Source organism: Microplitis demolitor, chromosome 7, assembly GCF_026212275.2.
Source record: "Microplitis demolitor isolate Queensland-Clemson2020A chromosome 7, iyMicDemo2.1a, whole genome shotgun sequence".
In the NCBI taxonomy this organism is placed as follows: domain Eukaryota; kingdom Metazoa; phylum Arthropoda; class Insecta; order Hymenoptera; family Braconidae; genus Microplitis; species Microplitis demolitor.
Window position 1 is genome coordinate 7004935 of NC_068551.1, and position 15995 is coordinate 7020929.

The 15995-nt window shown below is 27.6% G+C and overlaps 1 protein-coding gene across 5 annotated transcripts in view; it reads left to right on the forward strand.

Annotated features, from left to right (window-relative positions):
• Positions 1-15995, forward strand: part of LOC103571426 (potassium voltage-gated channel subfamily KQT member 1) — a 46368-nt gene that overhangs the window by 17795 nt on the left and 12578 nt on the right. Inside the window, exons 2-14 of one of the 5 annotated variants that reach the window (XM_014442647.2) lie at positions 608-696; positions 876-1080; positions 1791-2012; positions 2167-2301; positions 2376-2458; positions 4400-4575; positions 4652-4774; positions 7574-7684; positions 7815-8002; positions 12030-12208; positions 12369-12512; positions 12578-12648; positions 13475-13602. In XM_014442647.2, coding sequence (XP_014298133.1) covers positions 881-1080; positions 1791-2012; positions 2167-2301; positions 2376-2458; positions 4400-4575; positions 4652-4774; positions 7574-7684; positions 7815-8002; positions 12030-12208; positions 12369-12512; positions 12578-12648; positions 13475-13602 — 1760 coding nt within the window. In that variant the 5' untranslated portion in view covers positions 608-696; positions 876-880. The remainder of the gene's footprint in view (positions 1-607; positions 697-875; positions 1081-1790; positions 2013-2166; positions 2302-2375; positions 2459-4399; positions 4576-4651; positions 4775-7573; positions 7685-7814; positions 8003-12029; positions 12209-12368; positions 12513-12577; positions 12649-13474; positions 13603-15995) is intronic. The other 4 variants (XM_053740694.1, XM_014442646.2, XM_014442650.2 and 1 more) reach the window with 4 other exon arrangements.

Consider the following 15995-nt stretch of genomic DNA (forward strand, 5'->3'; position numbering starts at 1 on the left):
TTTCGATTGCCATAAAGTACGTGTAAGTCGATTAGTTCCAAAATTATTTTTTTCCAGCAAAATGTATAAATTTTTGGTCTTGCCGTTTTTTGAGCTCTTCGAGCTATGAGCTCGAATACAGCGGGAAGTTTTCAAGTTGAACCACAGGGTCAACCGTTTTCAGATTTTTTTTTAAAGGATATTTTGTGGTAAAAATATATCTAGATATATAATAATGCGTGTTATCGTTAGATTAAATAAAAAAAATTACTCACATTTATTTAAAATTTTCTCACAGTCGATTGATCCCACGTTTGATAAGCTGTAAAAAAAAAAGCTTATGTCTGTCCCAGTTATTTTTTATCGAAAAGATCTTAGGGGACAGCTTTTGATTCGCATGTTCAATTATTACATTTGATAATTTATGTTCCATAAAATTAAACAAATAAAAAATTTTTTTTGAAAAGGTGATAATTAGATTATATAATATACTTATAATTTTTAATGCATGAATTGATGATGCGATAATACAAAAAGGCTGTATAGCAAACTAATATTGATGGCTAAGCTTTATCAAAGTAATGTAGATTGTGAATCGCTGGGGTTGTTTTTATTTTTGATTTTACAGATATGCAAGAAACGAGAAGAAAGTTGAAATATATCAAGTCATGAGTTATAAGAGCGGATCTAAGAGAAGGATAAGCTGACGATCGAGTGGTGAGCAATGTCAGGTTGACTTTTTAAAAGGGTCAATGCGATATCCCGGTAGCTAGACGTTTTATATACGTGGATAATTTATAATTTATAAATTATATATATACCTATTTACTTTAATATATATAAATATATAGAATTAATAAAAAATAAAATTATGTTTATCATTAATTACTGGCCAGCGATAATGACGTCGGAGCCACTGTCGGCGGGTGGCAGTCCGGCGTTGCTACATCGTTCTCTCCTCACCCCGCATTTTGTCTTGCGCTCGACGACTTTAGAACCAGACTCCAAGACTCGCGACGGAAAGCCTTCCGGCGTCACCTCCTACTACGCGACTTCGTCCGTAAGATTTCAAACTCTCGACATGGTGGACAAGTCAATCAGGTATTTTTATTCATAAAGTACCTGATCCATCTGATTTGTTTAACTCCAAGAAATAGATTTATATCATCCCTATACATATTTAAACACTTACCTATTATTTTTCACACTCCCTTAATATTTTTTTAAATCCTTACTAATTAAATACTTGAATATCCTATTAATTTTTTTTTTTTTTTTTATTAATTTCTTTTAAAAAGGGAAACAGAAAAAAATTAAGGAATATTTAAAAATATAATAAAAGTCGATATTTATGAAAGAGAATAAACGTATAATTGGTCAGACGTATAGGGGAAAGGATGATGAGGATTTATGTTATATAATATAAAAATCAGCCAAAATATGGTTCAACACATATTGAATATATATATGATATAATATAATATAATAATGAAATTAGAGGTATGAGGAGATCGATAGCGGTTTGGCTCGCTCGCAAATCGTGGTCTTTCTCCTCTACAGTGACCACTACTTTTTGGTTTTTATTTATGATGAAACAATATCAATATAGATAAGAAATTTCAGCGCATTTATTTATTTATATATTTATTGCACACTTTAAACACTAAGCGTTGAGTATAATCTTCTCTGATTGTGTTGGTTTTTATTTATTGTCATTTTAATTGTAATGTTGATATTTTTTGTATATTATTATTATTGTTGTTATTTTAAATATAATATTTAGTATAAGAATTTATTTTTTTGTCGAGTAGGGACGTCAGTGAAAACCTCGACGACGAAGCTGCTGCAGGCAGAGGGAAAGGCGAGGGAGCTGGAGGAGGACGCCTGACTGCGCCGAGAATGTCATTATTGGGCCGACCGATAAATTACAGGGCGACACGCAGAGACGCCCGATACCGTAGAATCCAGACCAACTTCTATAATTTTCTTGAGCGGCCTCGGGGCATTTATGCCATCACTTACCACATGATCGTGTAAGCTTCGTCAAATTTCATCATTTCGAATCTTAAGCTTCCTTCATATTTATTCATAAACTAATATTTATTTATAAATAATCGTACATTAAATTAGATTTACCATTAAGGTGGTAAAAAAATTATAAAAAATAATAATAATTAACTTTATCAGATTTTGCATGGTCTTCATGTGCTTAGTGCTTTCGGTCTTCAGCACTATTGACGAGTACGAAAAAGAAGCAGGTTTACTACTTTACTACATGGAGCTTGTTGTCTTAATATGGTTTAGTGGAGAGTTTTGCTTTAGGTAATTCCCCGTTAACTTTTAAACCAATTTTATATGTAGGAACAAAAAAAAATTATAAATATCGATTGTTGAAGGCTTTGGTCATCAGGATGTCGTTCACGTTATCAAACGGCGATGGGCCGGTTAAAATTTCTTCGTCGGCCATTTTGTATAATCGGCAAGTTTTTTTTTATTTTTCTAACAGCATTAACGAGAATTTTTTATTTAGTAGAAAACAAAAAAAAAAGTAATATATATAGAAGAGGGTTGGGCAAAGCGAAACTAAGAAAGCGATAGTTTTTTTTACATTCAAATACGCAGGATTTTTTTCCGATTTCTATTTGAAGCAATTCAGGAAATTTTCAGTTGCCATGGAAATAAATTTTCTGGGTGGGAAAACTGGGCCACCCAAAAAAAGTAAAAGACAATTTATTTGAATTTTTCATTTTTGAAATAATAAAGTTAAAATATATAAAAAATCAATTATTATTCTGTTGTTAAAAATAACTCATACCAATGTTTTAAATGTTATTTAAAAATAAATTTACTTTTTACATTTTTCAGAAAATTAAAAAAAAAACAACAAATTTCTTAATTTTTTAATTCAAATCATTTGAAATGGCGGTAAAATAATTGAATTTGAATTTAAAAAATAATTTGGAATAAAAAATTCCTGAAAAAAAATTTTTAGACACTTAAAATCGTTAAAAAAGAACAATCAAAATTTTAGAACCATTTAGAAAAAAGGTACCTCCTAAAAAAGGTGAAAACGAAAGGTTTTTTTCATAAAAAAAAATTACGTTTCACATAATAATCCGATGTTAAGGAAGAAAAAAATTTGAAATAGTTTTTATCATAAAACAAGTCATTCACATTTTTTGACTGACACTTTCGATTTTTGAAAAAGTTTAAATACCTACTTTAAATTGTTGATGACTATTTATTATTAACTTTGAAGTAAAAAATTAAAGTTAGTTTTTATTTCAAGGAAGATATTTTAAAAATGCAGGTCAAAATTGAATAATAATTACAATCACAATGAAAAATTTGCTATCTCAAATAAAAAATTACAATCCATAGAAAGAATTACGATGATTTGTTGAAAATTAATATTTTATTTCAATTATCACTTTCTAGATTGTGATTTTCACTTATCATAATAATTACAATGCAGCTTCGTTATATTTTTGCTTGGAAAAAATCAACATTCACTTGTTTCTATAAAAATAGTTAAATGTTACAAAAAGTAGAAATTGTTATTAGAATTATTAAAAGTTAGTACATTAGTGGTAATTTTTGTTTCGTAGTTGATAAATATTACATGTCCAATGTAATTCTACGTAGGTAGTGTACATTCTAGAATGTCAGTAAGACAAATTGCTACTCCGGGAGATAAAATTACTATTTGGATTGTAAAAATTACCCGCCAGAATACATCTTTCATAAAGCGCGTTAACTAATATTTACGAAGTACAATAGTAAAAATTATTGGTACATTACAATGTTTATTTGTCGCTAGTAAATTTTATTTTGAATGCAGTAATTTTTATAATCAACAGAAATTATTATTCTTAATAATATAGCGTAATTTTTACTTTGAGTTTTGTACAAGTTTTGATTTTTTTTTAAAGTTTCGAGATTACTTCTCAGATTGTAATTTTTTTTTTTAAATTTAGTAAAAATTACTTAATTTTTTTCTCCATGTATTAATTATCTATTGTTCAAAGTAAAAGACTAAAAAATCATAAAAAGTTAATTAAATTTAAAAATTGTAAATATTTTCTAGTTGATTATTGAAATCCATCTGAAGTAATTTGATACTGGAAGTTCTTTTATTGTAAATGGATAAAAAAAAAATCAAATTGATTTGATTCTATTTTTTTACAAAAACGAACTTTTCGAAAACAGTCCAAAAAAATTCAAAATAACGCTTGATTATATTTACAAAAATGATTTTGAAATGTTTAAAAAACAAACTTTTTTTATGAAATTTTAGGGGTACCCCGTTTTGCCCCTCCCTCTCCTATACATATTGTAACGAAAGTGAAATTGATCTTTTAAATATCTAAATATGTACAAACAAAATTATTATAATATATATATTAAATTATTTATTTAGATATGATAACTATTATGGCCAGTATTGTAGTACTAGCAATGAGAAGCAGCGGTCAAGTATTTGCCGCAAGTGCTCTTCGTGGTCTTCGATTTTTTCAGATATTGAGAATGGTTCGTATGGACCGTCGTGGAGGAACATGGAAACTATTAGGCAGTGTTGTTTATGCTCATCGTCAAGTAATATATAATTTTAATACTGTTATCTAATTTATTTATCTCAATAATTGACTGATAATATTTAATTGGTAATTAGGAACTTTTTACAACTCTATATATCGGCTTCCTTGGATTAATATTCGCAAGTTTCCTAGTTTACTTAGCTGAGCGTGATGATGAGCACTTCAATAACTACGCAAAGGCACTCTGGTGGGGAGTGGTAAGGATTAACTTAAAAGTTTATAGCAATAGCTTTTTAAAGTTATCAAGTTACTCTATAGTTATATACTTATAATTCATTTAAAATCAACAGTTTTGTTAACAAATAATTCTTGAATTTGGAAATCAGCCAATTATTAACCAACATTAAATTATTGTAATTATTGCTTGAATTTATGTACATGATCAGTTTGTTCAAATTAATTTTAGCTCTTAATTCAAACGTATATTGCGGATATTTATATATGTATATTGTTATGGTACGTAAATAATGAATCAAACCATAATTCCTCATTGTTTGGAAAGACTATGCGTTTATGTAGTAACAGAATAGTAATATGTTTTTACAATAATTATTAGTATATTATTTCCTGCACATACGCTCGACACTCAGGTCAAAACTCTAGTCAGATCTATTATAAAATACAATTATGTCATCTGGGTACCCTATTTCGACATACATATCAACAGATTAGACATGTGCAGGGCATTTTCTATAAACATATTAAGAAAACTAGTTATCAAGACCAAAGTACAGATTATGTCTACGAACAGCTTGGTATCAAAAGTCTCATTGCTTGTAGATAAGTAATTGACCCATGCTGTTTCTTTAAAATTATTATTAGTTTGATTGCTTTCCCCGGTTTTAGGCTTAACAGACTATTTAATTATGCAAAATCTACAAAAAAATAAATTTGCAATGGGTCCGCATTGGCCGTATAGCCGGTCTAGTTAATAAAAACTGCCCCTATATAAATTTTATTGGTAGCAACTATTCCTTGTATGTGAAAAATATGAAGCAAGCTACACTCAGAAAGATAGTAGAAATTTTTACCATAACTAGATAGTAACTTCTATTATTTAATTTTCTGAGTGTATTAACGTTCAAAATACCCAGTCATAGTTCCTATTATGTATTTTTTGTTTCTTTTTTATTTAAATAAAAAATTTATTTTTACTACTAATGATATTAAAATTAGTTAACTATACGATTATAGTATAGCGGTATATGCGTAAGTTCAACAATCTAATTATGCAAGTTTGTCTATTGTAAAATACCTCCCATATGTTAGAACAAACGAAACACAAACATAAGATCGCAATTAGTTTTCATTCTATCCTAGTACTGTGAATATGAATTATAAAATTGTAATAACCATTTTTTTGCAGAAAAAAAAATTCCTTTCGCCAGATAGTACGGTAGTAGATTTTTCACAAAAAATAATTTAATACCCCAATAAAATCAGTGAAAATGGTGATGAAATTCAAAAGAAAAAAGTAAATTGAAGCTTATTGTATCAGCTTTAACGCCCGTTTTATGTAAATGAACAAGGCTTTTCTATTCAAAAGTTGCTTGAGAAATAACACTCGCGGTTTTGAATCAGCCTGAAAACACTCTGGGAGTGGAAACACGTTGGAATCATGGTGGATCCAGGGTGGTTACAGGGTGGGTTTGTGCCATTTTATCACCGTGATTCCACGGTGTATCCATAGTGATTACGTGATGTACGTGGAATCATGGTGATAATATGATAAAAAAACCCACCGTGGATCCACGGTGTTTCCAGGGTGATTCAAAACCGCGAGGGAAGTCGTGGAAGTAGCATTTTTTATTGACTTGAGAATTTCAAATTAGTTCCGAAATAAACCTTTAATCACTCAAATTGGTAAATTAGTTTGAGATTATATTTCCGCTATAAAAAAAAAAAAAAAACGATAATTTTGAGAAAAACTCGTATAAAGATGTCACTAAACTACATGCACAGTAAAAAATATTGTGTATCTGTGTTAAAAACGGTCCGTGTTAAATTTTTTGTGTTGATTATTTTGTGTCAAATCAACACAATTCTCTGTATTACTCAAAAATCTTTAATCGATTAACTATTCAACACTTTAAAAGTGTTACCTAGTATAAAAATCTGTATTATCAACATTTATTAAGTGTTACTTTAAAATCAACACAAAAAGTGTGGAAGTGACAGTTGAATTGTATTAAAAAAAAAGTCTTCCTTCTATTCACGCGACAAACGCCATTAAGCATTAGTTCTGCTTAGTTAGTTATTATTTTTGTGACATTGATTTTATTTGTTTTCAATTGGACATAAAAAAATTAAGATAACAAAGTTCATAATTCGTATAATTTAAAAAAAAAAAAAATATTGAAAAAATTGCATCTGTTGCTTTTTTACTTTTCTACATGCGCATATTTTTAATTTTTTTTTTTTCATTTTTTCGTAATTAATTTGTTGATAGAAAATATTCGAAAATTGTTGACTGTCTGCTAACTTTAGGATCATGATTACTATCATAAAATAGTTCAATGTTATATAATAATTGTTGACACTTTTGATAACCTAAAAATAATTCATGGTACAAAAATAAAATGTACAAGTAAACATTTAAAAAGTGTTGAAGTTACATCTCATATTACTCGAATTTTGTGTTGAAATTCAACACAAACAGTCTGTTTTGAAAAATAACACAAATATTGTGTCGACCGTTTCTAACACACAGATTGTATTGATTTTATCACAACATGTTTTATTGAGTGTTAATCAGATCATATTTGGCTTCAAACAAACATTATTAAATTGTAATAAAACATTTATAATTACCGATACGTTTAAATTAAGACATAAATTATAATTGATTTTACTGAAATAACCTCGTACATACAATTGATATAATAATGATATACACGAAGTAGTATTTGAATTAACTTTTAAGATGTTATTTGTAAAAAAGTTATGATCATTTCTTCTTTTTTTTTAATATTAATTCTGTCAACAATAATTTGTAGATTACTTTATGCACTGTTGGCTACGGAGATGCTGTGCCAAAAACTTGGCAGGGAAAAATTATTGCATCTTTTTGTGCACTCTTGGGAATATCGTTTTTTGCTTTACCTGCTGTAAGTTTGTTTTTGTTACTTTTTTTCTTAATAATATTGTCAGAAATGATTATATAAATTTTCTATAATAAAATCATAAATATTGAGAGTTGAATCAGCGAAGCCATTGTATTTTTTTTTTTTTTATTAGGGTATTCTTGGCTCCGGCTTTGCTCTTAAAGTACAACAGCAACAGCGTCAGAAGCACATGATCAGAAGACGTCAACCGGCAGCTACTCTTATTCAAGCTCTTTGGAGATGTTACGCGGCTGATGAACACAGTGTAAGTGTAGCCACTTGGAAAATTCATCAGGTGATATTACCGTCTAGTCCACCTAGGTGAGTAAATAACACCTTTTTTTCTCTTTTATTATTATTTTTTTATTTCGATTTTTGTAAAAATACATAGCTTGATATTTTTTTTTATTAAAAATCTATGGAATAACTTTGATGTTTTCAATATTTTTTATGATATTTACGATATTACAAAGCTGCTGGAATTATTTTTAACAAACATATATTAAACTACATGTATATTATACATAGTAACGAAACTTTCTATTGAATAATTAATATATTTTTAAATTTGTATCAAATATTTAAAGTTATCTAAGACACACGCAATAAACAAAATACTGATTAGGTATGTGCGACTCGTGTACAAATCAAATCAAATATAACTGTTCAATTCGGTAAATTCAAATTATTCGTAACTTTTCGAAGAATTATTCAATTTGAATCCGGGAACTCGAATCAGCTTTCAAAAATTAAATTTTTATTTAATGGTGAGTTGACACTAAGAGAAAAGAGCATACGAATAATTTGAAAAATTCGAATTATTCACAAGTTCAAATTATTTAAATCAAAGCTTAAATCGAATAGTTTGAGTCGATTCGATAAGAATATATAATTCGTAAGTTCAAACTACTCATTATACATCCCTAATATTGACGAATTAATAATCTGTACACAAGTTAAATAATAATAATAATATCACATAGGTATTATGAAAAAATCCTTTTGTAATTTGGAATGGCAGGTTTTACTCCACTTTCGTAAAAAAGATCCTTACTGGATTTATTACTTTCCAACTCAACAATATTATTACAATTTGTATAAAACCTATATATACATATAACATTTTTTCGAGCATATTAAAATTTCATGTATAATGTTGTAAATGTTGATATTTATCTCACAGACATATCAAATTTATTCAACATATTGCTTTCTGTGCACAAATGTGTTACATTTATTTTTCATGTGTATGTAGTAATGAAAAATTTAATTTTAATCTAATAACGGCCCGAATCACATCACATCAATAATTTGATTCTGTGTAGACCATAGACATCTTTGTGGATCTCTCATGGCAAGTTTGGCTTCTTGTACCGCATTGCTTCGAGTCCTCGTCTCTCTATGTACTAAAGTGTTTCGATATAAAACAAAGATGCAAATATATAATATTTAAGATATGAGGGACCATCCTGAAGCAAAGGCGGAACTTGCAATCATTATACAGGCACAAGAAATCGGGTCAATATATTTATATATTAATAATAGATTGTTCTATAAACCAAATATTGTCCTGGAGTATGCTTAAAAAAAAAAAATAGATTAATTAAATTTTCAGTTATTCAGGCAGAAGGTCATTTGGTCACTGCTAAACTAGTAGTGTTAATAATGAATTAGTGAAATTTAACGAATTAAATTGTTAATTTTATTTTACACTGATTAAACAGAGTTCTACACGGATAGAAAAACATGGGAATTTTTTCCATTTTGCTTAGAAGAAATTTCTATGCTGTCATAGTAAATTTTGCTGTATCAACATGGGAAATTTTACTAGGGAAAAATAAGAGTATAACGATATTTTATGGAAACTTTATCCACATATTAGAGGGATATCTTCCATATTACCATTGGAAAAATTTTCATGTAGACCTGTTAAAATTCCCTTTTTAATATTGCTGAAATTCCTATATTGACATTGATATTTTTACTATGTCAGCATGGGAATTTTTCCCATGTTACCAGAATAATTTCTTCTTTACTGATATAGGAATTTTTACTAGGTTATCAAGGAAAAAATTCTTCTGTTAACATAATAAATATTCCTACGCTAACGTAGTGAAAATACCCATGTTGACATAGGAAAAATTTTCATGTCAAGATAGAAAAAAATAGGAAAAGTCCACAAGAAGCTAAAACCAACAAAATACCAAATACTTTCGTCATTTTTAACATTTAGGCCTTGAAGTGCTAAAATAGAGATGTACGAAGATTTTAAGATTTACGAAAATAGAGTTTCAAAGTTTTCGAGAAAATTTTGTGTAAATTAAATAAAATTTCTTTGTAGTACCTACTAATGAACAAATGTTGTGATGAATACAATTAATATAAACGTGTACTTAAAACTCGATTACATCGTGTTTCCGACAGTATATAATCATCAATTCAATTAATTAATTTTGATTTACTTAATAAATTACGTAAAAAAAACATCAGTGTTCAAATATTTCATTTTTACATAAATGGAAATTTCTACTTTGTTAACATGAGAAGTTTTCCCATGTTGACATTGAGGAATTTCTTATGGTATTAAAAGATCCTAACGAAGTTAACAAGAATTTTTTCAATGTCTACAAAGAAATTTTTCCTATGTTACATAATTATTTTTCCAATTTTGGTGTAGGAAAATTTATATTGTCAATATGGAAATAATTCCTATGTAACAAAGCAAAATTTGCTAATGTGACATAGTTATACAATGCACATACTGACATAGTAAAATTTACAATGCCAACAAAAAAATTTTCCTTAATTAAAATTAGAAAAATTCCCATTTTTTCGCTCCGTGTACACTATAAAAAAGTTTGTGAAAATTATAACTAAATGATATGCTATCGTACTTAAGATTTAACAGCACCGTGGATTGAGCCGTTGCTCATCGGCTTTTTAGGGTTCTATCTTCGAGACCTACTGAATTATAAAAATAAAAAAAGAATCTTTCTTTTTCACATTAGTAGTACACGGAAAGAAATAGATAGTACTGGTTACTGTTCTGCGCAGTAATCGACGAAACATATAGAGAAAAATCCATTTTAGTATGACTAATTCATATTAGAACAGGAGTAAGTGATTGCTAAACACGTACTATTAATTTTTAAACAGTAACCAGTGCTGTGCTACACAGTAAGTGAAACATATGACTGGTTACCGTTTAAAAAGTAACAGTTCGTGTTTAGCAATCACTTACTCCTGTTCTAATATGCATTAGTCATACTAAAATGGATTTTTCTCTATATTTTCCGCCGATTACTGCGCAGAATACTATCCAGTACCATCTATTTCTTTCCGTGTAGATTTTTGTTAGTATTATCAGTCAATTTTACAGGTTTAATCAGCAATTTTAATTCATTAAAGCATTCAATGAATTTTACTGATTGCTTGCAGTGTAAAAAATTTTTTGTCAAAATTAATACAAATCGCGTATAGAAAGATTGTTTTATACTTATTTATGAGTTATTTTATCATATACATCGATGTATAAAATAAGTTATACACATAGGGAAAGGGAGGGGGGGGGGCCCCTTAAGAAAAAATTTTTCAAATCCTTAGTTTTTTTTACTTTTGTTTACTCCTTTGCCAAGTATTTGACCTTTATTTGTTCTGTCCATCAAAAATAAAAAATTAAAAAATGAGGGACCCCCCTAAAAAAGTTTTTTTAATGTGAGTTTTTCAGCTTGTTTAACTTTTTTTTCCTTCTGCTGAGTTTTTGATGTTAATTTGCAGTGTCTATCAAAATTATAAAATCCTAAAAAGTTGGGTAAAACGGGCCCCCAACAAAACTCAATGTATGTTTCTTGCTTGTTTTATGTTTTGAAACTTTTTGCTATGTATTTAGTATAATAAAAAGTTGATAGTGAAGATTTGGACCTTAAAATAACTTAATTCAAAGTTTTTAATCACTCGTTGTAACAACTAATAATTTCATTACTTGATTACTTATATTTTAATTATTTTCGTTTAAATAGAATAAATTGCTTTCGAAAAAAATTATAGTTATATTATTATATTAAATTATAGTTTGCCTATCATCATAATTCTTTAATCATTTCTGTTTAAAAAAATTTTCGGAACCCATTTGGCTAAAAAATATTCGTAGATTTTCAGTCTAAGTGGCCCACTTACTTCCCCCCCCCCCTCCAACACTTTTCATATTAAAAATTTTGGGGGGACCATTTTGTTTCAGTGGTCCGTTTTGACTTAATGTCCCATTTTACCTCCAAATATTTTAACACAAATAAATGTTATTCCTTATTAGTATATTTAATTAGCTAATTTTATTTTATTTATTTTTCAGTCGCTTATCTTCCAGTTTCAAACACAATGCATCATTTGTCAGTCGACTACCAACGATTCGTCGTCATAAAAGTACATCACTCCATAGTCCAAGTACTCATAAGTTAGCTCATCATAACTATCAACGTAATACAAACTCGCGCACATTTACTGATCTCATAGTATCTACTGAAAATTTGGGTTAGTCAATTTTATAAATAGATAATTAATATCTATAATCTATAAAAAAAATACATATATAAATATTGGCACAGTTGAACTTCTTTTTATCATTGCACGTCAACAGTTAATTTTGATTTGCATTGATAAATTGAATAAATATACGCTTGTCGTGATGTAGGTCCGTTAATGTTGATAGGATTAAATAACAACCACGGAATTATATGTAATGATGGCAACGAAACCATGTCCGGAAAAAACCTTAATGCAAGTTATTCAGAAGACTCGGTAGCTGAAACAGCACTATCGAAAAAAAATTCAGATGGTACGTATAATTATATTTAATCTAGACATCGTCGATTGTTAATTATCACGAGATTGGATCTGTAGATGAAGAAGATGAGCCACGATGTGTCCATTTGACCAAACAACACAAGACAGCAATTCGAGCAATTCGAAAGGTGAGTTAATGAAATCAATATACTTTAATAATATTAATATTATATAGAAAATATATCTTTTATTAAATTTTTTAATAATATTTACAAATAGGTTTTCCTATATATTTTTTATTTGTACATAATTTAGGTTGTTTGTATAATATTACGGATTTGAACTTTCTTTTTTTTTTTTTTTTTTTTTTTTATCGTAATTTTTTGCCATTTTACGATAACGAGTTTGTGGAACGAAAAAAATTTTTTTTTTTAAGGTCAATTTATAAAGATAACCATCTTTTTTTTTCTGACTTTGATAGTTCGTGGTAAACTATGATTCACTTCCTTATTTTATTTATTTATTTTTTATAACAACACAATAATAAATTGGCAGCTATTTTAACGAATGTATGTATTGACTTTTTTTACAATGGGCAAGGAGCCAGAGTTAAATAAAATATAGAGATTGGAAAACACGTATCTCTATTGTTGATAGCTATTGTATTGTCAGTTTAAATGGAGAAAAAAGTCTTAAATGAAAGAAAAATTTTGACAGAAAAATAGATGTGTAGGGTAACAAAAAAAAAATATATATATATATATAAATATATAAATATACCACTTGGATTAATTTGTAAAAAGTACGCTGAGAGCGAACGAATGGTTGTACATTAAATGATGGGGTTTGATATTAATAAGAGTGAAGGGAATAAAAGAATGCAAGTTACCGATAAATCAAAAGATGCATTATTTAAATTTAATAATAGTTATAACAAGATTTAAATGTTGCAAGTTTATAATTATCGGTTTATTTTATAAAATATGACTGATTGCATATGATTATCGGTATCAGATAAAATTCTTGGTGGCGAGACGAAAATTCAAAGAGGCTCTGAAGCCATATGATGTTAAAGATGTGATTGAGCAGTACAGTGCAGGCCACGTCGACCTCATCAGCCGCGTTAAAAATATTCAAAATAGGTATCCCAAATGTGATGATGTCTATTCGTTCGCTGTTGGTAGTGATGTTGTTCAAATTTTAAATACTACTTATCTATATATTTTTAAATATTTGTTTTACGTTTCAAATAAATGTGCTAATATGGACAAAATTACAATAATTCTTTCAATTTAAAAGTCATTTTTTATTCTATTAGACCATTCAATTTTTATTGATTTAAATATGTTTTTAAGAAAATGAAGTTATGACATTCCGATGAAAGTTCAGATTTTGTCTTACAAATGTGCTCCATTTATATCTAATTTTTATTCAAATATTTTTTAGTACATTCATGGTTGAAAAATAATTGTGATAACAATACACAGCAATAGATTGTATAAATATATTTGTTTCGTATAAAAAAAATATACACTGCAAAAAATTGGGAATGAATACAAACTTTATTTCAATCTGAATTTACTCCGCCACTCGGAGTTCCGGAGTTGAAAAACAAATAATTTTGTACGTAGGAGTAAATAATAAGGGGTTTTTTTTTTTTTTAACGGAGTAATTTCAAAGTGACGCGGATTCAATTTCAATCCAAATTCACTGTGGTCCGGAGTTTTAACACTCAAATAAATTTATATTTAATAGAAATGACTTTTTTCATAAAAATTATAATTATTTTAATATATGATGATTCAGGTATTAGTTCACGGAGAAAAAAATATAGTAAAAATTACAATTTTGTAGTCAAATTTACTAAAAGATATAAATAAATACATTCTGTATTTAAATTATTACAAAACATTTAGTCAAATTCATTGGTTGGCAATTATTACATAAAAAAATATTAAAAATTATTATGCGCAATGTATTTTTTCCTAACACGATTATACCTTTTGCTATCTGTATAGTAAATTTTACTATAAGTATTTCCAATAAATACAGATTTAAGAAAGTATATTTTCTAATACATTATAGTATTTGTTACTGAGCAAAGATATTAAAATTTATTATGCGTAATGTATTTTTTGCTAACACGATTGTATTTTTTTGTTACTATCTGTATAGTAAATTCTACTTTGTATAGATAAAATTAAAATTTGTTGGGGATAGCATATACAAATATATGTTACAAGTTCTGATACCTTTGTTCAAAGGAGACATCGGGCCATCAGACATAGTAAAGGACTCGCGCGCGGGAGATCAGGGTTTGAATCTCGATTACAAATGATTTTTTAAAAAACAAAAACCTTCACCAACACCAATACAGATGACATAAATAACAATAATAATCAAAATGATAGCAATAATAATAAAAAGTTAAAAGCTATTAAAAAGTCAAATTTTATTTATTTCTATTTCAATATAGTAAAATTTACTAAATATAACTAAAAATGAATATGAAATATAGTTGATTTTTCATAACCAGTATATATGAAAATACTAATTAAGTTGTAAAATATACTTATCTGTTTATGAATTTTTCATATAAACCATAAGCATTTCAATATTACTATTTAAATTTACTAATTATTCTCATATTTTTTAGTAAAATTTACTACATTTTTTTCTCCGTGTAATTAAACATAACATATTGTTTTTTTAATTTATAAAACGTTTTAGTAACTCGCTAAATTAGAATTTCACATAATACATAGTGAAAACATTAAATTATTTAATAGTTAGTGACATAGTTTTTATGGCAATATTTCGGTACAGTATAAAATGTCAACATAATTATCTCGTGTGGTATGGTTGATGCAAGTCATCTAACAGTTCGTGACTCAGTGAAACTGTAGCAATGATGAAAATGAAAAATCGATTGTTTTAACTTTATAAGCGTGAGTTTTTATTATTAGCTGCTCGTAATTTTTTTAAATTATTCGGCATAAATATATGTAAAGGGAGCTCGTATATTTTCTTACTCGATAAAAATGTCAAAACATGAAAGACCCAGTCTTACTAGGTACTAGTAATTTACTCTGCGAGTTTTTACTACGATTTCATTCTGCAGAATTTTTTAATAATGAATATTTTCCAAAACTACCCTTTGAAGTGAATTTCACTCTGAAGGAATGAGGATAAATAAAAAAATTATCCACTCCGGGTTCACTACGCGATCACTCCGCAATTTTTTTACAGTGTAATAATATTAAATATTAAATTTAAAAATATAATAGAGTCCATATTCGTATATTTTAATGTACATAACTAATTTTTTATTTAAATTTCTTTTCAACACTAAAAATATTATTACTATACTTATACACTTTTTAATATTTTTAAATTTTATACATGTGCATTTGTTATTGGTATTTCTTCTTACTCACAATATTCACTTAAATTTAATACTTAATAAACTATGTATTGTTCTGACAATAAGTAGAAAATCTCTTATTTAATAGAAAATATAATATACAATTTTATA